Source organism: Phacochoerus africanus, chromosome 1 (genome assembly GCF_016906955.1).
Source record: "Phacochoerus africanus isolate WHEZ1 chromosome 1, ROS_Pafr_v1, whole genome shotgun sequence".
Lineage (NCBI taxonomy): Eukaryota > Metazoa > Chordata > Mammalia > Artiodactyla > Suidae > Phacochoerus > Phacochoerus africanus.
This window is the reverse complement of record NC_062544.1, coordinates 30,836,884-30,858,978: the sequence shown is the minus strand read 5'-3', so window position 1 is coordinate 30,858,978 and position 22,095 is coordinate 30,836,884. Positions and strand designations below refer to the sequence as shown.

At 34.9% G+C, this 22,095-nt stretch overlaps 1 protein-coding gene across 4 annotated transcripts in view; it reads left to right on the top strand.

The window, feature by feature from the left end:
- The window catches only part of TNPO1 (transportin 1), a 97,429-nt gene extending 75,909 nt beyond the window's left edge, over window positions 1-21,520 (top strand). For 3 of the 4 annotated variants that reach the window (XM_047792361.1, XM_047792448.1, XM_047792620.1), the window contains 13 exons: window positions 176-401; window positions 2,579-2,750; window positions 4,030-4,116; window positions 5,266-5,373; window positions 5,505-5,663; window positions 5,744-5,831; window positions 8,909-9,007; window positions 9,183-9,278; window positions 12,147-12,222; window positions 13,085-13,184; window positions 15,772-15,846; window positions 16,688-16,830; window positions 19,909-21,520. In XM_047792361.1, coding sequence (XP_047648317.1) covers window positions 176-401; window positions 2,579-2,750; window positions 4,030-4,116; window positions 5,266-5,373; window positions 5,505-5,663; window positions 5,744-5,831; window positions 8,909-9,007; window positions 9,183-9,278; window positions 12,147-12,222; window positions 13,085-13,184; window positions 15,772-15,846; window positions 16,688-16,795 — 1,394 coding nt within the window. In that variant the 3' untranslated portion in view covers window positions 16,796-16,830; window positions 19,909-21,520. The remainder of the gene's footprint in view (window positions 1-175; window positions 402-2,578; window positions 2,751-4,029; window positions 4,117-5,265; window positions 5,374-5,504; window positions 5,664-5,743; window positions 5,832-8,908; window positions 9,008-9,182; window positions 9,279-12,146; window positions 12,223-13,084; window positions 13,185-15,771; window positions 15,847-16,687; window positions 16,831-19,908) is intronic. The other variant, XM_047792534.1, reaches the window with a different exon arrangement.
- The last annotated feature ends 575 nt before the right edge of the window (window positions 21,521-22,095 follow it).

Here is a 22,095-nt window from a genome sequence, read left to right as displayed (position 1 = left end):
TCTCATTTTGGTTATTTTTTTAAAACAGTTTTGTAACAGTTTGTTACAATGTATTTAATGTAGATGATCTGGATATTTTTTCATGGATGTATGTATCGGTGTAGTATTCAACTGACATAATTTTCTTCTAACCAGACTTCAGCACTGCCTAAAAGATTTCTGTTTTTTGTTTTAGGTTGCATGCAAGGCATGATTCCATACCTACCTGAGCTCATTCCTCACCTTATTCAGTGCCTCTCTGATAAAAAGGCTCTTGTGCGTTCCATAACGTGCTGGACTCTTAGCCGCTATGCACACTGGGTAGTCAGCCAGCCCCCAGACACGTACCTGAAGCCATTAATGACAGAACTGCTGAAGCGTATCCTGGATAGCAACAAGAGAGTACAAGAAGCTGCCTGCAGGTGGGACAGATTCCTAACAAAATGTTGATTGTAGCAGAAGTGCGTGTGTGATACTTGAGAAAGAAACTAACTTTCAACCTTGTGATGTAGTGTTGGTATTTAACCAGTAATGGAATTTTTGCTATCTGTAGCTTTCACCTGATGGTTTTATAAATCCAAAAGTGACTCTTAACTAGACATCCATCTTTGCTATTTCTTCCCCTTTTTTTTTTTGCCCCTCAGTGGCTGTAATAGTTATCTTTCACCCACATTCGTGCAGTCATCCTGAGTGGTAATGGCAAGGGTCCTACTCTTGAAGGAATAAAAAAGTTTGAGCAGATTGACATAATTAGCCTATAGGTTAACTCCCGTATCTCCACAGAAAGTCCTACACTGACCTGTCATCTGCCAAATAGTGGTTCCACTCCCTTGAGTGCATCTGGGGCTGTGTCTTTTTCTATCAGACTAGCAGTTAGTTTCATTACTACCTATATTTCAGTTTTTTGGAAACAAACCTTTGTTCTGAAAAGGCTTGCCACTTATGTTTATAGTTCTTAATTTTTCAAATAGAATTGCTTTTAGTGTTCACTTTTTTAATAGGAAGAAATAGCTGTTGAAAAAGAGGAAAGGAGTTTCAGTCGTTGGTCAGCGGAAACCAATTTGACCGTATCCATGAAGACGCAGGTTCCATCCCTGGCCTTGCTCAATGGGTTAAGGATCCAGTGTTACCATGAGCTGTGGTGTAGGCCAGTGGCACAGCTCTGATTGAACCCCTAGCCTGGGAACCTCCATATGCCATGGATGTGGCCCTTTAAAAAAAAAAAAAAAAAAAAAAAAAAAAAAAAAAGGAGAGTAAAAGTGGGAGCAGATACAGATGATTGGTTTCCTGTAGACTATTCAAAGTTTTTTTAGTTCTGTACTCATTGTTAAGCATACTAAATACTGTGTGCATATCCTTTGCCATCTTGAAATTTACAGGCTAGTGTAGGGTATGGTAAACCACTATATAATTATAATTTATGGAAAGTGGTATGGAGGAAATTAGATACATAGTTGAGCATTACAACAACAAGTAAATTCTAATGTATGGTGTAGGGCTTAGACTTTTTAAACTTTACTGAAGAATAATTGACAAATATAATTACATATATTTAAAGTATACATGTTGACTTGATATACAAAGCATGGTAGAACAGTCTCCAAGATAATTAACACATCCATCACTTCATATAATTAACATAGGTTAACTTTTTTGTGTGAGAATGATTAAGACCTGCTCTCAGCAAGTGTCAAGTATACAGTGCCATATTACTAACTAGCCACCATATTGTACATTAGATCCTTAGAATTTAATCTTCCGGGGATTTTTTTGTTTGTTTTTTAAAGGGCCGCACCTGCGGCCTGTGGAGGTTCCCAGGCTAGGAGTCAAATTGGAGCTGTAGCCACCAGCCTATGCCAGAGGCACAGCAACACTGGATCCAAGTTGCGTCTGGGACCTACACCATAACTCTCAGCAACACCGGATCCTTAACCCACTGAGCAAGACCAGGGATCAAACCTGCAATGTCAGTGTTCCTAGTTGGATTCGTTTCTGCTGCGCCACAATGGGAACTCCATAGAATTTATTCTTCTAACTCAAGGTTTCTGCCCTTTGATCTCCAGCACTTCATTTCTCCCTCCCACTAAGAGAAACATTTGAGAGCTCATGATACTGCTGTGTCCTCATACATTTCATACACAGCAAGTGCTAAAAATACTGATATCATTTTGTGACCTTTGGTATGCATATGAAAGTTAAAGTGTAAATTAGAGTTTAACAATTTTGATTTTGATTTCATTAATCTGGAACACCACTAGAATGTAAACCCTCTGAGAATGGGACATTGTTTTGTTCATTGGTGTATTTCCAGCACTCAGAAACTAAATAAACAAATGCCAAATAAATTTGTTGAACGAGCCAACAATAGTTTTAGATTTTTCCCATTGTAGTTAAGCAGATGCCAGTAAGTGACAGCCTCTTTGAAAGAAGTTATAAGGAATGGGAAAGAAATAATAAAAACAAGCATCTAGTGTGGTGAGGTGAGGAGATAGGCATGTAAAGTATAAATAGATATCCTATGAACTGTAGAGGTAGTTTCATATCTCTACTGTAATGGTTCCTTTTCTGCAACAGTAATCGCTCTGTTCTTTAATTCTAGTGCCTTTGCTACCCTAGAAGAGGAGGCTTGTACAGAACTTGTTCCTTACCTGGCTTATATACTTGATACCTTGGTCTTTGCATTTAGTAAATACCAGCATAAGAATCTACTCATTCTTTATGATGCCATAGGAACATTAGCAGATTCAGTAGGACATCATTTAAACAAACCTGTAAGTATCTATGGTGAACTGTTATGAAAAACCTTAAAGATACAGCATAGTTACAATTAATAGGTTAACATTTGGAAATTAAAATGTTTGGGGAGATGTGAACACTTAAGTTTTTGCTGCTTTAAGAATTTAGTTCTAAAGACAGTGTATTTATCTTTTAGATAGTACCTTAAAAAATAAATATGTGCTTGGTGTGAAAATTAACAGCAGCATTTCAAATGAATGCACTAGTACCTTTCAGAGAGACTAAGGGAGTATAAATGTTTTATACTCTGTAATTCAGCTTTTACTTAATTCCAAGTGTGTTTTTGTGTCTACCATACTGTAGCTGTAGAGTACCACATCTAAAAATATCTTTGTTTTCTCAGTGGAACTTAACAAGTATGGGGAATACACCAAGGTAAAATTATTAAAAATTGGAGTAGTAGGTTAAAATGCTGAATAGTGGTTCAGAGGTATGGCTAGAGAGCCAAACTGTCTCTAGTAGTGTTAAGAATAGATGAGAAAGACAGAAATGATTTGTTTGAGTGTGATTTAGATGATACTAGAATTTTAATATAGCTCAGTTCTTTCTTTGCTCAAGAATAGAGTTCATGTTTATGATTACTGTATGAAAAGTCTTAAGAAATTGTATTTATAAGTTATCCTTCAAAGTTAAAACTTTTAAATTAAAACTTGGTGTGGAACACCTGCTTGTGGGTTTGCTTTGATGTTGATTGGTTTGGTTTTGTTTGGTGGGGGCATTCCTCATGTCTTAAACCATTTAGATAGAATCTATGCTTCTTATTTACATGATTACTGTTTACTTGCTTGCATGAATTCTTCAGTTTTAACATGGACACTTAAATGATTATAGATCTTTTTCTACAAAGATCTTTAATAACTTTACCTGTTGTTTGTAACCTACTGTATAGCAAGAGCCATAAGCATGTCACAAGCCCCAGGACTGAAAAAGAGAAAACTTAGTCACTAGAGAATAAAGCTTGCACAAATCATTCCTGATGGTGATCAACCAATTTTTATATAATAGTATATTTGTTGTGTACAAACACATCTTCAAAAAGGATGTGAGATGGCTTAAAATAGAACAAGGTCTTGTAAATTTAAAACAGGAAAAATAAAATTTCTCAAGGTGCTAAGTAGAACAAAGATGAGTCTTAAAATTCATTCTGTAATTTTACAGAATTACTCTAAATGGATTTTAATTTTCATAAACTGAAAATGGACTTTTTTTACATATGATAGTGGAGCTTTATGTGTTTTTCATTATTGTAATCAGGAATATATTCAGATGCTGATGCCTCCACTGATCCAAAAATGGAACATGTTAAAGGATGAAGATAAAGATCTTTTCCCTTTACTTGAGGTATGTTAAGCCAGTAATATTTAGTTAATCACACTATGTTCCATCAAAAAAACTCATAACCAAATATAAAATCAGTATTATGTTATAATTGGGTGTATGTGTTATTTAATTTACATTCTGAGCCATTTCTGTTAAAATGCTGAATAAATAATTTCCTGGTACATCTATACTAAGAAATATTGTGAGGTAGAAAAAGCATAACAGACATGTTTTGCTTTTTAAGTAAACAAAGGATTGAATTATGTTTTCTAACCTGCTCTAAGTAATTGATAATAAATTTTCTTGGAGCTCTTTTCCTATCAGCATATATATGTCTATCGCTATTTAACTGCATTTCTTTATATGGATATATAGCCATATCATAATGGATATAGTTTAAATTCGTGTATGTTATCTGTTGTTTATACACATGTATCTATGTGAAGTAGCATTGGAACTTTGATGGGAGGAGGGACTTCACTTTATATCCTTTCTGTCTAGTTTGAAGTTCTGTTTTCTTGTATATTTAAATACTTTGTTTTTAACCAAAAAAATTTTACGTGTTACCCTATAATTGATTACATTCTCCACTGTGGTTAACTTAAACCTAGATGAATTGATACTGGTAGAGCCACTTCAGTCATTCTTGATCCCCTTGTCATTTCACAGTCACCACTTCTGCTATGGATTGTCCCTAACAGGAGAAGTAAAAACTTCTGTGACCAAGTGCAGTGGCTAATTCTGTGCCTAACAAAACAATAATTTTTATGGCTAGATATATTTACTTCCAGGCAGGGACTCAAAATGTGCCCAGTGAAAGTCCACCCACTCCATCCAGTCCCTCTAGTCCATCATTGACCAAGATGGGAGGATAAATGTTTCTCTTAGGTTTGAAGGAAAAAATAGGAATATATAATACTTAAGTCTGAAGGATAATGTTCGTTATAGAAATTTTTATGGTTTTTTCTCTGAGCAAACCTCCCCTGACCAGATAATAAACTTAACAGCAAAGAGTGGCATCAAAGGAGAGGTGTGAACAATAAACCTGCACTGCTACAGACCAGTGAACAGGCTCACAAGTGACAGGATCTTCATTATGTACACTTTCAAGGATTTATCGTAATTTTAAGAATACCCAGAAATTTTACACATCTGCTTTTTCCTTTCTAGTGCCTATCATCAGTTGCCACAGCCCTGCAGTCTGGCTTCCTTCCATACTGTGAACCTGTGTATCAACGTTGTGTAAACCTAGTACAGAAGACTCTTGCACAAGCCATGGTATTAAAAAATTTCATATCTCTCCCTTCTTGGCATCATAAATGTTTTTCCTTGGATAGGCATATTGTATACAAAACTTGTTTAAGTAACTGATTCAGAGTAAGTTTTCAAAAAATTGTGTCTATTTTCAGCTGAACAATGCTCAACCAGATCAATATGAGGCTCCTGATAAAGATTTTATGATAGTGGCTCTTGATTTACTCAGTGGCCTGGCTGAAGGACTTGGAGGCAACATTGAACAGCTAGTAGCCCGAAGTAACATTCTAACACTAATGTATCAGTGCATGCAGGTGAGACTTATTAAATTAAAATTAATTGAAACCCGGTTCTTGGTGTCACATCAATATTAACTTCTTCTTCTTTCTTGTAGGATAAAATGCCAGAAGTTCGACAGAGTTCCTTTGCCCTGTTAGGTGACCTGACAAAAGCTTGCTTTCAGCATGTTAAGCCCTGTATAGGTATGAATATTTTCTACTGCTATGATGTGATTTTTAACATTTTTCATCAATTATGGTTAGTTTTATTAGACTGAAATTTCCAGCATTTACAAATGTTCATTTTACTGGGTACAGCTGCTGTGAATGGATCAGGTGGTCCGGGAACTCCCCTGTTCCTTGTTTCCTTGAATTCACCATCGTTTCAGCAGCTCCTTGGGCATATCATGTGACTGGAAAAGTTGAGAAAGTATTACTTTGGGGTAAAGGACATGCCCACCTGTGAATCTTGGTCCTAGATGCTAGTTCAGGGACACTTTTTGAATAGCCTCTCTTTTTTGGTAGAGGTATCCAGAAATAAGAGTAGGTTTTCCCATGATAAAGCATACTTTCTCAGATCTCATAGGAAACTTTAAACAGTTTGCATAAGTAAGTAATGATTTGTGTCTGTTTTAATGGCATAACATTTATCTTAGCCTTTTATGAAAATAAAAAAGGGATTCCTTAAATGATATAACCTGAGTTGCTACCAGAACCATGGGTTTTGATTATTTTTTATTTCTATATCCTGTCATTTAATCTTGGTTTAAAGCATTGACCTAAATGGGTTTTTTTATTTGATACAGGGAGCTTTGAGGCACATGCACACACACCCCCTCCCCAGTTTTTTGTTTTTTTTTGTTTTTTGTTTTTTTTTTTTTGTCTTTTTGCTATTTCTTGGGCTGCTCCCGCAGCATATGGAGGTTCCCAGGCTAGGGGTCGAATCGGAGCTGTAGTCACCGGCCTACGCCAGAGCCACAGCAACGCAGGATCCGAGCCGTGTCTGCGACCTACACCACAGCTCACGGCAACGCCGGATCCTTAACCCACTGAGCAAGGGCAGGGACCGAACCCGCAACCTCATGGTTTCTAGTCGGATTCGTTAACCACTGCGCCACGACGGGAACTCCCCCCTCCCCAGTTTTATTGAGATAAAATTGACATGTAACAATTGTATAAGTTTAAGATGCACAGCATAATGATTTGATAATATGTATAAATTGGGAAATGATTACAGTGTTTTAACATGTCACCTCACATACTTAAAAAGATTTTTTGTGTGATGAGAACTTTCAAGATACGCTCTTAGCAACCTTCAAATATACAGTACATTACTGTTAACTGTAGTTGTACTGTGATACATCCCATAGAACTGGAAGTTTATAACTTGACCTTCACTCAATTCCCAGTTGTGATATCGAATAATAACTGTCTTTCTGAACCTTAAATAATAATGTAAGTTATAGTGTATATTAAAACAAACCATCCAGTTCAAGCTTAGCCACTCTAAATGAAACTGTAATGAATTATTGTTTTATGGAAAGTTTATTATTCTACAGATATTTTCCTCTTGATTTACTTTCTGTGAGTTTAAACTTGTATGAAAGGATCTCATTTCTTTTTTTTATTATTTTATGACTTTTCAGATCATGTACCTTCTTCAGGAACACGGTGTCTAGTTGTCTCTTTTTTATGTTATCAAGCATGATTATTTTCCAGGCTAGCCTTTCTCAGTTGAGGGTAACTTGGCAATGTCTGGAGACATTTTAACATGGAGGGGGTGGGTGTTACTGGTACCTAGTGGGTAGAGGTGAAGAATGATGATGAACATCCTACAGTGTATGAGATGCCCCTCCACAATAGAATAATCCTGACTAAAATTTTATCAATATTGCTGAGATTTTGAAACTCTCAGATCCACTAATTTATTAGGGATTTTGAAAATGATATTCTAATTCTTCATTTAAGAGAATACATATATAGAGATATTTCCCATATCAGTAAAGTATTGCTCTGAAATACAAATGATATAGGAGAGGCAGGATAATTACTTGATTGTTTCTTTTTTTTTCTTTTTTTTTTTTTGTCTTTTTGCTATTTCTTTGGGCCGCTCCCACGGCCTATGGAGGTTCCCATGCTAGGGGTCGAATCAGAGCTGTAGCCCCCGGCCTACGCCAGAACCGCCACAGCAACTCGGGATCGAGCCGCATCTGCAACCTACACCACAGCTCACGGCAACGCCGAATCGTTAACCCACTGAGCGAGTCCAGGGACTGAACCCGCAACCTCATGGTTCCTAGTCAGATTCGATAACCACTGTGCCACGACGAGAACTCCCTGTTTCTCTTTATTTAGCAGTTTTCAAAATAATGAATTGATTCTCAGCATCTTCCGCAGGTATCTATATTGTGTTTCAGAGTTTAATTTTTATTAAATTTTTTTCTGTCTTTTTAGAGCTGCACCTGCAGCATACAGAAGTTCCCAGGCTAGGAGTCAAATTGGAGCTACAGTTACCCGCCTAAACCACTGACACAGCAATGCCAGATCCTTAACCCACCAAGTGAGGCCAGGGATTGCACTTGCATCCTCATGGATGCCAGTTGGGTTCATTATTGCCGAGCCACAATGGGAACCCCTACAGAGTTTACTTTTTATTTGTGTTTGTTTTTTGAATGTCAGTGTGAACTCATGAATGATGCTCAAATTGTCCTACCCCTGGCGGTGGAATCTTTATCAAGTTGGCTCCTTTGTCTTTTCTAGTATGACGAAATGGTCCAGTCTTGTTTTGTACATTTCCTGCCCTTTGCCTGCAGAGAGACATTTCTCTGAGACCCCTCATTCCTTTGAAGTGGAAAATGATATTTATAAAATGATAGACCACAATCTAAGCACTAGGGTAGAAGTTATTAAAAGCCAAAGTCATCGATTTCAGATTTTTTGTGTCATAAAAAACTAGCTTTGAAGAAGCAAGCATATTTTCCTCACTTTTATTTTGAATTTTCTCGGTCCAATGACAAGAGAGATTACTCTGATCATCTAGCTCTTTTAATGATACTTAAAATAAAACCGAAACTTAGGTTTCCTGGTCTACTTCATATGAAAGTGTAGTGGCCTAAGGACATTGCATCCTTCAGTGTAAGATACTTGCTACCAACACTTTTTTTTTTTAATGCTGTTTCTTGTCTAGATTTGAATTTCTACTTAGTGGATTGCCTTATTTTAAAGCACAATACACTACTACTGAGTTTACTACATAGGTTTTTTAAAAAATTTTTTTCTAGCTGATTTCATGCCAATATTGGGAACCAACCTAAATCCAGAGTTCATTTCAGTCTGCAATAACGCCACATGGGCAATTGGAGAAATCTCCATTCAAATGGGTAAGGTTTTTTTTTTCTCCTTAAATTTTTTAGATGACTTAATATTTTTGTAATTGCCTTTTATTAAATGAGCTTTATATACATAATCACAGTTATAAAGGGGGCAAAATATTTCACATTGATATTTTAACGTTGAAATTTTTCTTTTTTGTTTTCTCTTTTGGGAATGATCTAGGTATAGAGATGCAGCCTTATATTCCTATGGTGTTGCACCAGCTTGTAGAAATCATTAACAGACCCAACACACCAAAGACGTTGTTAGAGAATACAGGTACCATATGACTGAACTGTTACGGTGAAGAGAAAATTATTTGCCTTTAATTTTAAATTGAGACGCGTAGAGAAGCCAAAGCATAGCTAGCTTTAGAAACCTAGCTTATTAATTAACAGCTATTTTGGATTCTCAGTAATGAAATGTACTGTTTTACCTTCATTCCATAACCAGTTTTCAGAAGCTTTCAAAAAAAAAAAAATACTCTCCCCTGTTACAGTGTTTTAATACTCCCTAAAATGAACCCCAGCTAAAATGATACAAATTTTACTTTCACCTTTATTCATAGTATAACTGGCAGCTGGGAAGTAGTTTATTTCTGTTTTTGTTTTTAGTTTGTAACAATGTGGCCAAAAATAGATTGCCATGTAGTGGGCTAGTTTGTTAATAATGGCATATATATTTTGTATTTCATTGTATAATTTCTTCAAATTGGGAACTTTAAGCAATGTCTTGTGAGATTTTTGTTCAGTAGGCTTGTTTCTCTTTTGCCTTTATAGAGAGCATGTTTATATTAAAGAGTACCTTCCATACTACAGAACACATTTCAGGGTGATTTCTTTCTGCCTTCCCTGATTTTTGCTGACAATGTTTTTTAAAATGTAAATTTCATTTTCAGACTCTTTCTTTGTATACTACTAAGACAATTCCATTAATATATTCATAGTCAGTGAATACCTTAGCAGAATACTGGACAAAGATTGAAATAAGGTATTCTAGATAAAAATTTTATTTTCAAAGGCATTTCAATTTTACATTTTTTAATTATAGAAAGTATATTATATCCTAAGGTGATTAAAATTGAAATGTTTATTGGTATGGAAGGAAATCTTTTAATTATGAAATAGTTATATGGCTGTTTGGCTGTATGGGTACTGTTTATATCATAAAGTGAATTAGATTTTCTTACTAAAAAGTACAAAAATCTTTGTGTAGGATGGTTATGAAGTCTTGTCGGGTTTTTCTCTCTTTAGAATGCAGTACCTATACATGACATTCAGATATGGAACACTTGTCATTATGAAATTACTGTTGAACCTTAAGAAACTTCCTATTTATTTTTAAATGTGAATGCATAACTGCAAATAAATGTTGAGTGTAATGTATATTAAAGTTTCTTGTGGGATATCAGCCAGTGAATTTGTTACAGTTCCTTGAACAAATTGGCTTTATTTATAAGATTATATTCTAAGTATGATTCTATCCTAAGTAAACAAAAAGTAGTTAATAATGCCATTCAAGTTGATGGATTGAATTAATGTGGTTGAAAAATAACATTTGGGATTCACTGGATTATCTTATCGCAAGTGGCTGCAGAAAATGTTTCTCTTATTCCTTACCCAAAGAGGATGGGGTTAATTATTAAAATAAAATCATTGTCAGTTCCTAATTATCTATAGATTTTAGCAGCTTAATTACCATTATCTTAATGTTTCTTAAAGCCAATTCCTTAGTGTATGCAGTTACTTGCCTTTTTTCTAATTAGTATATCCTACACTGAACTTTTTCAATGGACCATCATCTGCTTTTTCGCATGTTTCATTGGATTGTTCATACTTGCCTGTTTAATGAGAATGTTGCATAGTTTGTGTCTTTTGAACATAGGTTTTCTTTCTCTTGCTTCATATGAATCTGCTGGATTTTAGTATTATCTGTGTAGTTTGCTTCAAGTAATCCTTAAACATTTTTCTTTACCCCCACCCTTTTTTTATGAAAGGTTAACCTGTAAGTTTTTGAGAGAACACCATTAAAGCACCTCATGGTTTGTTTTCTGTTTGTATTTTTTTCCTGTTGTGTATAAATGTATTTATATGTATGTACCTTTGAATTGCAGAATGCAGTTCTGAGTTGCACTTGTTTTAGCTTTTTGTAAGTTTAAGGACTTACTGAATTTTGATGGTGAATATATGTTTGACTAATTCCCACTTCAGATTTTTTAAAAATAAAATATTAGCCTGTAATCAGTATGTTTTATTTATTTTCATGTGCTATGCCTTTTATAGCAAGGACAGAATATTTGTTTGTTCCTTTGGTCAGCATATCTCATGTAATTACAGTGGACTGTCTAAATTTCCTTCGTGTCAAACATGGTTTGAAATTTAAGTTGAACTATTTGAGTTATTATCGTCACCATCAGAGAGGTGTTTTTTTAGAAAGGGATTTGACAGAGCACAGCAATTTTCCAATTCATTTATTCAATAGGTACCATAACACCTAAAATTTGATAGTTGATTTTGATATAAGGCAACAAATGGTCCACTGGCTTGTTTTGCAAATGTTAGCAAACAAAAAATCTGCCAAAATTTTGATTAAATTCCTACTTAGTTACCAGAGGATGGAAATCACTTATAAAAAGAGATGTAAAGAAGTGAGAGAGATTTTAACTGTTTCAACTTCTGAGAAGTGTGTTTGCGTAGACAATTCAGAAATGTAATTTACATTTACTAATATTTCTTGGGGGAAAAAAGACATTTCATTATTAAACATCGAAATTGCAACTGGCTTTGAAGGAAGAGTCTAAATCCATCTGTTTAATCGCTCATATTTTTATTAACAATATCTTGACACTCGATTGAGCGAGAAAAGCAATTCATCATGGTTTTTGGTGTTCTCTCAATCTTTAAAGTTTTTTTAATTCCTTTTATTTTTCTTTTTCCAAGAGTATGCCATATATGTTGCTGCCCCTTATTATAGGGGGTGGTAATAAACAGCACTGGTGAAATCTTATGTTTATTATCATACACAAATTCTGTTGGTTTCTGTTTCTGAGTTATTTGTTGTTTTTTCTTTATTTTTTCTCCTTCCCCCTCATTTGCTCATGTCTTGGTTGGCGTTTGGTGGTGTATAACCGTGATTGCGTTACCTTAGCAATAACAATTGGTCGTCTTGGTTACGTTTGTCCTCAAGAGGTGGCCCCCATGCTACAGCAGTTTATAAGACCCTGGTGTGTATTATTCAATCTTTTTTTTTAATTCATTTTTCTTCACTCTTTCTTTCTCTATCTCACTTTTAGATATATTTTCAGTTGGTTACAAAAATCACAATCCTTAATCATTGCCAACCATGTGACTAATCTTGTCCTATCAGGTTTGTGAGGTTTTTCAGTAGCATCGTCATGTATATTTATTTTATGTTGTGGCTAACGACTAATTGATGCATGGGATAAGATTGTCACATGCTTGCTGTGTTAAAAAGCTTGATTATATATAAAAAGCATTTAAATATCCACCAGTAAAATAAAGATGCATGCAGATTCTATAAATTTAGGTTTTTGCATTATGTTTCTCTTTTAGAATTAATTTGAAAACTTAGATTGCATTAAGAAATACATGTTTAAATTTGTTATGTATAAAGATCTTTGCTTGTTAATGTAAAAGTTAAACATCTACACCATACTGTATAATAATAGTTTCTATCGTGGCAGTATATCCTATGTTCTGCTTCTTTCAGTTCAAGTCATTTTTAGTAGTGTTTAATGGAATACAAGTCATAATACAGTTTTAAAAATTGGTAATTTACTCTTGGCTCAAGCTCATTAATAGTTTAAATGAGAGATTAAAATCAATTGTTATTACTTAGTTGTCATCTATTAGTAAGAGTTGTGAATTTCAAGGCTTCCACTGTATTGAAATTAGATGAGCCCTACATAAATAATATAGGAAGTGTGAGAACTTAACCTTTATGAGAATTCTTTGAATATAAATATTATCTCTATTCTGGTGCTTATTCCATTAAATACTGTCCATTAGTATTGTAGTTGAACCTGCTTTTTACTTAAATGCTAAACTCAATTCTATAATTAATAGGTGCACCTCTCTGAGAAACATAAGGGACAATGAGGAAAAGGATTCAGCATTTCGTGGGATTTGTACCATGATCAGTGTGAATCCCAGTGGAGTAATCCAAGTAAGATGTTCATAAGGATTTAACTTTAAATGTTCTGAATTACGAAAATTTAAAGGAGGAAATATTTCAAAGCTGTAATTATAAAAATATTAACTATTCTTACTGAAGACACCGAAGTAAGTTACATGCTTTGAATGTTGTATGTTTCCTAATATCTTGAAATGATAATGCCTATTTTTATTTCCTAAATCTTTTTTAATCATGAAATATAATAGCAGATTGGGAGAAATAAAAGTTGTATTCTTGACTTGAATTAAACCAAAGCTTCTTTTATCCACCACATTCAGACCTCATTTATTTACTTTGTAAATGCCTCCTATCTGTGAATATCACTTTTCTGAGTTTGAGGCTATCTACACTTCAGAGAGCGATCAAATAGGATATCTGTTACTTAGAATCGAACTTAGATTAGAAACTCAGTGGTGAATAAAAAAGAATACCAAATCAGCATTTTAACTGCTTTAACTTTGAGAGCTTATGATTTATTCATCATTACTGCATTTCCTATACTAGTTCATACTATATTTAGACATCTGTGGCATTTAAAACATTCTTTGGCAACAGTGCATGAATCTGATCAACCTCTGGATCCAGCTGACACAACAAAACATCAAGGAACATGTTGATTGACACTGTGTGTATGAAATCAACAAAATAGAAGCTGTGGGGCCCTAGGTTAAAAGCCCACGTTCCTCAACAGAAAAATTGTAAGGGAAAGAATGTATGGAAAGGGCTTTCAAGAAAGTAACCTTTCACTTCGAAGAAATAGGTGCTTTAAACATTTTTTAATTGAGACCTTTTGATATTTCCTATCTTATGCAAATTACTATTTCTTAATTCAGGTTGTGAATTATCAGCTTATAAAATTCAAATTTGAAATTGGTTGTAGGCATTGAAAATTTACAAAGTGGAACCGAAAAAAAAATGTTTTGGCTAATTTAAAACTTGCAAAATGTTAATAATTTACTTTTAAAACAAGCCAGTACTATCTGAAAAGATGGTCCCTAGTTGAAAAATAACCTTCTTGCATTGAGTTTCTGGTTTTTTTCCAGTGCTTAACGACACTGTGTCACCTTAAATATGTTTTAAAGGTATCTGATACAATGTATACCATATTTGAAGAAGGAAGATTTTCCTACAGGGATTTTTTGTTATTTTTTTTTTTCCTTTTGTATTAACGTTTAAGACAGAGAAAGTACCACACTGTAGTCATGAAATCACTACCAACCTAGGAGTTGATAGACATTTCTGCATTTTACACTTTTATTTGAATATGATTAAAAGAAAATGTCCTGTTTTATTCTTCATGGTTAAATTTTTAATCACAGATTCTACATATATGTAGAGTTTAAAATTTTAACATCAGACTTTGGTATTTGGAAGACATAAGGAATCATTTGCTTAAATATGTCTTTTATGCACATATTTTTGTATTATTAGCTTTTGAAATTAATGAGGTTCTCTGAATTTAAGTCAGGTTTAAAGTAGTTGACATATGCAGCATCCATGATATCTTGTATATGTTGACCTGTTGTTTCAGTATGGTAGTCAAGATTGAAAAATACTTAAATGAAGTACTTCAAGCATATACCTGTTATCAGAATAACCTCATTATCTTTTAAGTATAGTCTGAACATTGGGGTTTTTTTGTTTGAGTTAGTTGAGTTGGTGTTACTTCCAACTGCATAATTTTTTTCTTCTAACTTAGAGTCATTCTGATTAAGCTTCTATCTGAAGATGGATCTTCAAGTTTAGATCTATTAATTCCTATACTTTAAATAAAGCTTATATTAAAAAATAAGTAGGAGCTCCCGTTGTGGCTCAGCTGTAACAAATCCAGGTAGTATTCATGAGGGTGCAAGTTTGATCCCTGGCCCCACTCAGTGGGTTGAGGATCTGGCGTTGCTGTGAGTTGCATGTAGTTTTGCAGATGGGGCTTTTATCTGGCCTGTCTGCAGCTGTGGTACAGGCCGATTCGACCCCTAGCCTGGGAACTTCCATATGCCGTGTGTACAGCCCTAAAAAGACAAAATCAGTGAATCAAGTTTGGTATATACTTAACTAGTTTTAAATTATTTTTAGACCAGTAAGATCGGCAAAATTACTGAACCCATAAATTAAAGTTTTTTAAATTGGTTCTTATTTTAAGATGCTTTCAGTCCTTGCTGATGCTACAAATTTACTAGACTGTGATTTGGTTTGGTAATACAACATGAAATAAAAGCAGGTACTAAATTGTAAGTGTAAATCACTATTCCTTTTGATGATAGCTGATTTAAAAAAATTTTTACCTAGGAGTCTATTGATCTGTATTCTGAAATTTACAAATATATTTGTGTTTGACAAATATAATATCAATCTAAGGTATATTTCTTTTTTAAAAAAATTTTTATTAAAGTATAGTTATGTACAATGTTCTGTCAACTTTCGCTATACAGCAAAGTGACTCAGTCATACATCTACATACACACACACACACACACATTCTCTTACATTATCTTCCATCATGTTCTGTCACAAAAGATAGGATATAGTTCCCTGTGCTATACAGTAGGATCTCATAAGATGTTTTTCTTGCTTGTTACAGGATTTTATATTTTTTTGTGATGCTGTTGCATCATGGATTAATCCAAAAGATGATCTGAGAGACATGTTCTGTAAGGTAACTAAAAAGTCTTTGTGATGTACATCTTGTGACTGTTACAATCCTAGTTGGAAATTTAAATTGTATTTTTATTTCATATGAGACTTAAACTCTTCATATCATTATTGGTAGACTGTATAAACTTTTGTTCTTGGTAAAGTTGACTTGATCTTTTCTTAAGACACAGTAGTAACTTTGTATCAATAGAGCATGTACTTTAAAAATATTTTCTTAAGCAGTAGTCCCATTATCTCATCTGTGCAAGATAACATATATTTTCGAAGATGGCTAAGATTTGGAATATTATACAAGCTATTGAACAAAGAAAATCTCAGTGATCGCAACAAGGATTAAATTTGTGTTTTAGTGATACCCACTTTTAACTCCAGTCAGCCCTCAATCATAACAAAATAAGAAATGAAATGCTATTACACATTTGAATTACCCAGTATTAAAATTAGTGAACTATAGTTGGAACCATGAATCCAAAGCTTTGTTTGCTTTCAATTTGAAACAACTTAATTAGGCATAAAAATTTCATCCCTTTGGTGAATTCTATACCTTTTTGCTTGTTTTTCATTAGTTATGTCAGAGATGACATAAGAATAAGTCTGTTACTAGGACACTTGCTGGATTCTAAACTTCTCAAAGCAGAGTTCAGCAAATTCAGTGAGGTGCTTTTAGACACCTCACCTCACTTTTATGGAATGGCGTAAAACCCAACAAAGTTTGAGAATACCTACTTTAAAATGAGTAAAATTTTAGAATAATAAAATTGATACTGTTTGATTTCAGAACCTGTGCAAATATGAGTTTATCTTGTGTTATTGATAAATTAATGATTTTTTACTTTTTGCAGATCCTTCACGGATTTAAAAATCAAGTTGGGGATGAAAATTGGAGGCGTTTCTCTGACCAGTTTCCACTTCCCTTAAAAGAACGTCTTGCAGCTTTTTATGGTGTTTAATCTCATACACTTAGGCTGCAGTCTCAAAATTAGGGGTAAGTTGTAAGAAATTTGGAATTTTTCAGTATGAAGAAACTTATGTTAGGACTTTAAAACTACTAAGAAGAATAAAAACTGTATTTCAAGGAGGTTGAGTAAAACAGCCTCATGTTCTGTTGGACTTAATGTTACTTGAATGAAGGTTAGAATTTTTTTTTTTTTTTTTAAAGAGCAAACCAGCAAGCAAAATAAAATGCAATGCATAGTTCCACTTTAAATCCTAGGTAGAAGGAAATCCAAGTCGGTATGCCAGTTGCATTCCTCAACATTTTGTTAACTAATCCTTTCTTTAATTTTTACCTTGCAAGAGGTCACCAAACATTCACTGTGGCAGGGGTGAGATGATTTAGTTTAAAAGCATAAATTTATAGTCTCATATATCAAGGACTTCTGTGTTGTAAGCTTTAGGGACAACCTAATTGGAATTGGAACCAGGTGTGGTCTCAATAGATACGAATTTTTTTTTTTTTTGGCTTTTTGCCTTTTTGCCTTTTCTAGGGCCGCTTCCTGCGGCATATGAAGGTTCCCAGGCTAGGGGTCTAATCGGAGCTATAGCCTCTGGCCTACACCACAGCCACAGCAACGCAGGATCCAAGCCTCGTCTGCAACCTACACCACAGGTTACGGCAACGCCGGATCCTTAACCCACTGAGCAAGGCCAAGGATTGAACCCGCAACCTGTCGTGGCACAGTGGTATTATTCAACAGGTACCATAACACCTAAAATTTGACAGGAACTCCATATTTATTATTTATTTAATATTCTTCATATTTTATTGAGCACCTACCTTATGCCCAGTATTGTATTTTTAAAAGATCAGTGGAAGATTGTGTTTTGATTTGGGGTGGAAGGAAGGGTAGTAAGTCCACTTGGACTCTTGTTTTTTGAGTTTTTCTGACTTAAGTAGAACTAATAGTTCTGGTCTTTTTAGCCTTAGTTTCCTCATTAGGTAATTATGGTATATGTGGTATTAGAACTTAGAATATTGCCAGACACACTAAGTTGGTTTAGTACATGGCAGGAATATGGGTTAGTATGGTGAAGCAGGACACATTTATTCTTTGTTTGCTTTTTAAGGCCACTCCCAAGGCATATGGAAGTTCCAGGTTAGGGGTCAAATCAGAGCCATAGCTGCCAGCCTACACCACAGCCACAGCAATGCCACATCTAAGCCATGTCTGACCTGTACCACAGCTAATGGCAGTGCCAGTTCCTTAACCCACTGAGTAAAGCCAGGAATTGAACTCAAATCCTCATGGATACTACTCAGGTTCATTACTGCTGAGCCACAATGAGAACTGCCAGGGACACAATTTAGGTTTTTCTCATGAACTGGACCATTTGACTAGAGGGCAAGGCGTGTATTCAGTGTGTTCACAAAGCATACGCTTAACTTGAATTACTTTTTATGTCGAAATTATTGTTTGCATGCCTGCTTGCTTACTTGGAGCTAGATTTTAAACCTGGAAATATTTTAACATCTAAGTTGACTAACCTAAAAAGGACTTGCAGCCTCTGGAATGTCTCTGAGCACTTTGGGTGTGTTGTCTTACGGTGGTCTTGAGTCCTTATGGTTGTCTTGTGTATTTTATTTATGTATTTGTGTATTTACTATTTTATTTTATTTATTATTTATTCATTTATTTATTTTTATTTTCTGTCTTTTTAGGGCTGTACCCATGGCATGTGGAGGTTCGCATGCTAGGGGTCAAATCAGAGCTGTAGCTGCCGGCCTACCACAGTCACAGCAACACCAGATCTGAGCCGTGCCTGTGACCTGCACTACAGCTCACGGCAATGCTGGATCCTTAACCCACTGAGCAAGGCCATGGGTCAATCCTGCGTCCTCATGGATGCTAGTCAGATTCTGCTGCACTGAGCCATGATGGGACCTCTGCGGCTTTAGTATTTCAGAAAAATGCTTGATTCACCTTATGTTAAATCATGAGAACACAATAGATGAGAATGATTTTTCGGCATCAGCGGCCAAAAAGTTTAGAAGGGAACTGTCTTGAGCACTCTCAGATTAATAAACTCTTTATATGGTCTCTGTCATTTAACCATTTATGAAATAACTGTGGTGATCATGTTCTAAGACAAGGTATGGAGTAGTTCTAAATAGAGATAAAAGTGAATTTGGTATTTTTTTATTCCTGCCTTTATTGTACTTTTTTTTGGGGGGGGGGTAAGAAAAGTAGCTGCCTAATGCTTCTCCACAGATGGGCTAATCACCCTCTGAATTCACATGAACCTTCATAAATATCCAAAGGTTGGCAGGAGTAGTTGGTAAAGCTTTGTTATGAAAGGACCACTGTCAGGTACTAGTTAAAATCTCCCAGTTACCTATCTTTACTTCTTAATCTCATTCTCAGCATTAAAACTGTGAGTATTGAAAAGTCTTTATCAGGATTGCTGAGACTATAAGAAATGACTGAGTTAATAAATAAGGTCAAAAGAATTAATTGGAAACATCAAGAAGGCAGATGTTAAATTTTTTTCTTTTGGGGTATTTGCTGAATATTGTGATTTGGCACAATGTGAGCACAGAGAATGTTTCCTAAGGTAAAATATCTGACAACCAAAAATAAGTCATGCCTCTTTTTTTTGCTTAGTATTGGGAATACTGACCCCCCCCCAAAAAAAAAAGATGTTTTAGTTCTCAGTAAGGAAAATAATTGTCCTAAAGAAAGTACTATTTAATTTTGGAAAAAGGAAGGCAACTTGTTAAGAAATAACTGGCTCCCATTGGGCCCATTATGCCAGAGGGGATAAGGAGTTAAACTGATGGGGATCCTACAAGGCATACTTCATCTGTGTAAAGTACCACTCACCACTCTGTGTATGTCCCCAGTTTGGCCTCACTTTTCATACCGATGTGGGTATTAACAGTTGAGAGCCATAGGAGAAGGAAATAACGTGGTTCTCATTGACTAGGCTAATCTTGGGCAGCTGTCCAATTTCTCATTTTCTTCAGGTAGAGATAGCATTGTTACTTGATTAAATTTCTGTTCCACTGGCTTTAGAAGAAAAGGAATTTTTAAGTATATAATCCTTCTGTTTTGTTTTCTTACAGGTCCTTCAGTCTTGGAGACTATGAGGGAGCCTCTGCACCCAGGGAAAATGTTACCCTTTACAGGGGGGAAGGGTAAACCAGTAGGGAATACAGTACAATCCCAACCCTACTGGGAGGGGCGGGAGGGAGGTGTTGCCGTCACTGTATTAAGTCGATGTGGGAAACGTTTTACCATCTGGAGCTTTTGTGGGTGGAAATCTGTCTCCAATTACAACTCTGCACTGGATGTGAAGAAGCAAAAACAAAACACAACCTATTCGATCTACTCATAAAACAGTACATTCTGGAATATTATGGGGAATTGTACCAAAACAAGAACCATATAAATGATGCATAGGGCTAAGAAAGAGGAAAAATTCCATAGTGCACAATAAAGGAAACCAAGAAGGGGGTTACAAAACAGTAAAGGTTTTTTTTGTTTGTTTTTTTAATTTAAAGGTTTTTATAAAATTTCCCACATGACGGGGCCTTGTTTTTGCATGCTGATGAGGAACTACACAGATGAAGCTAATAGAGTTAAGATCAGCTTGCCTACCCATAGTAGAAGGTTCTTGGAAGTTACAATTTAAGGTACCCCAAAAAGTTGGAAATAAAACGAAACAAATTTAAACAATGAAGCACCCCATGAAATGCCAAATGAGTCACTCCTTTTACCTTTGTAGGGTGGGCAGGGAGGGAGGAATAAATGGGGTTGGGCATATCAAACTAAAGATTGACATCTTGATTTTGCATTAAAACATTAATGTAGTGGATATAATTTGATGGTTGTATTTCATTAGATTTAATTTCTAGGCCAAGATGTTATTTTTAAAGTGCAGTTTAAGGTTCAGGCATGCATTCTGGCTCATAGTGATTGAAAGTACTTAAATTAGTGGGAAAGTAGCATGCTTGCATCACATAGAGTGAGATTGGTATTCAGTTACCTCTGTTGCGCCAGTTTGTGTTGCAGTTTACCAATTCAATATAGCCCTGCATTTAAAATTCCTTTTTAAGATTTGTGAATTTTATTTTTATTAAGAATATAGATATAAAGTACTGTAGTTTACAGCTAGGCCTTGAAATACTTTTTAGGATCTGTTAGGAATAAGATTGATATTGTATTGTGTGTAACCTGCACAATGTGGAAAGCTGATATACCTGTGCAAAATCTTTGCCTCTGTGCTGTCAGTGTGATGTGCTTTCTGCATGGTTATATACTACTAGTGATTTTATCAAAACTTCTAAAACTTAAATTACATGGTAAAAGATCTGTAAGAGGCTGCATAAATGTTAGTTGGCACATAAAGACAATTGTAGAAGTTGAAGACATGATTGCTATATTTCAATGTTTATTCCCACTCAACATATTGCCTTCTAAGCTTTCTTTTTTTTTGTTCAAAGCATGATCTTAAAGATATGTTTAAGTTAATGGATGTAATGCAGGGTTCCTACACTGTATTGGCGCATGTTGGTGGCCCTCTGTGCCCTAGATATATGCACACAGGGTGCAAGTAAAAAGCTACAGAGTGAAAGTTGGTTTGGATCCTCTTCATTTCATTTGTTTAGCTTTTCTGTTATTTTTCTCTACTTACATGTATTCCTGTGAATAAATCCTTGTTAAGTTAACCCTTTACTTTTCCTTCCATGTGTATTTTCTTATATACTGTGAATGTGAAAACCTAACTGGTACACTTGATCTTGTGTCCATATGAAAGTGCAAGTCTTTATTAATTTGGATTGCCTGAACAGTGTATCCCATGATGATGAAGGAAAATGGAGAGATTTTTCTTTTTAACTCTGCTGGTCAGAGATGAAGCCACACCTTTCCATTTTTCAATGCTGCATATTTAATCTGCAACAGAAATGTTAAGCCATAACAACCTTTTTATATTTTAGTTTGTCACCTTTGCATTGCAGAATAAATACTGAATAACCATTTTTATAAGCAGTTGCTCCTCTTTGCATGGTTCTATTCTTCTAAAGGTGTTGAATGATACAGCCATTGCACTGAAGTTTGAGCTGTATGTGTGTGAATTTATAAATACCGTTTTCAAAAAATTTCAAATGCATGGTAGCATGCAGAAAGGTTTTTGTTGTTGTGTGTGTATGTTTTTTGTTTTTTGTTTTTTTTTTTAACGTGTTCTTTCATCTTCTTTCCTCTACTTTGGCTTTGCAAATTTCAGTGTGTAGAGCCTGAAATTAAATCAT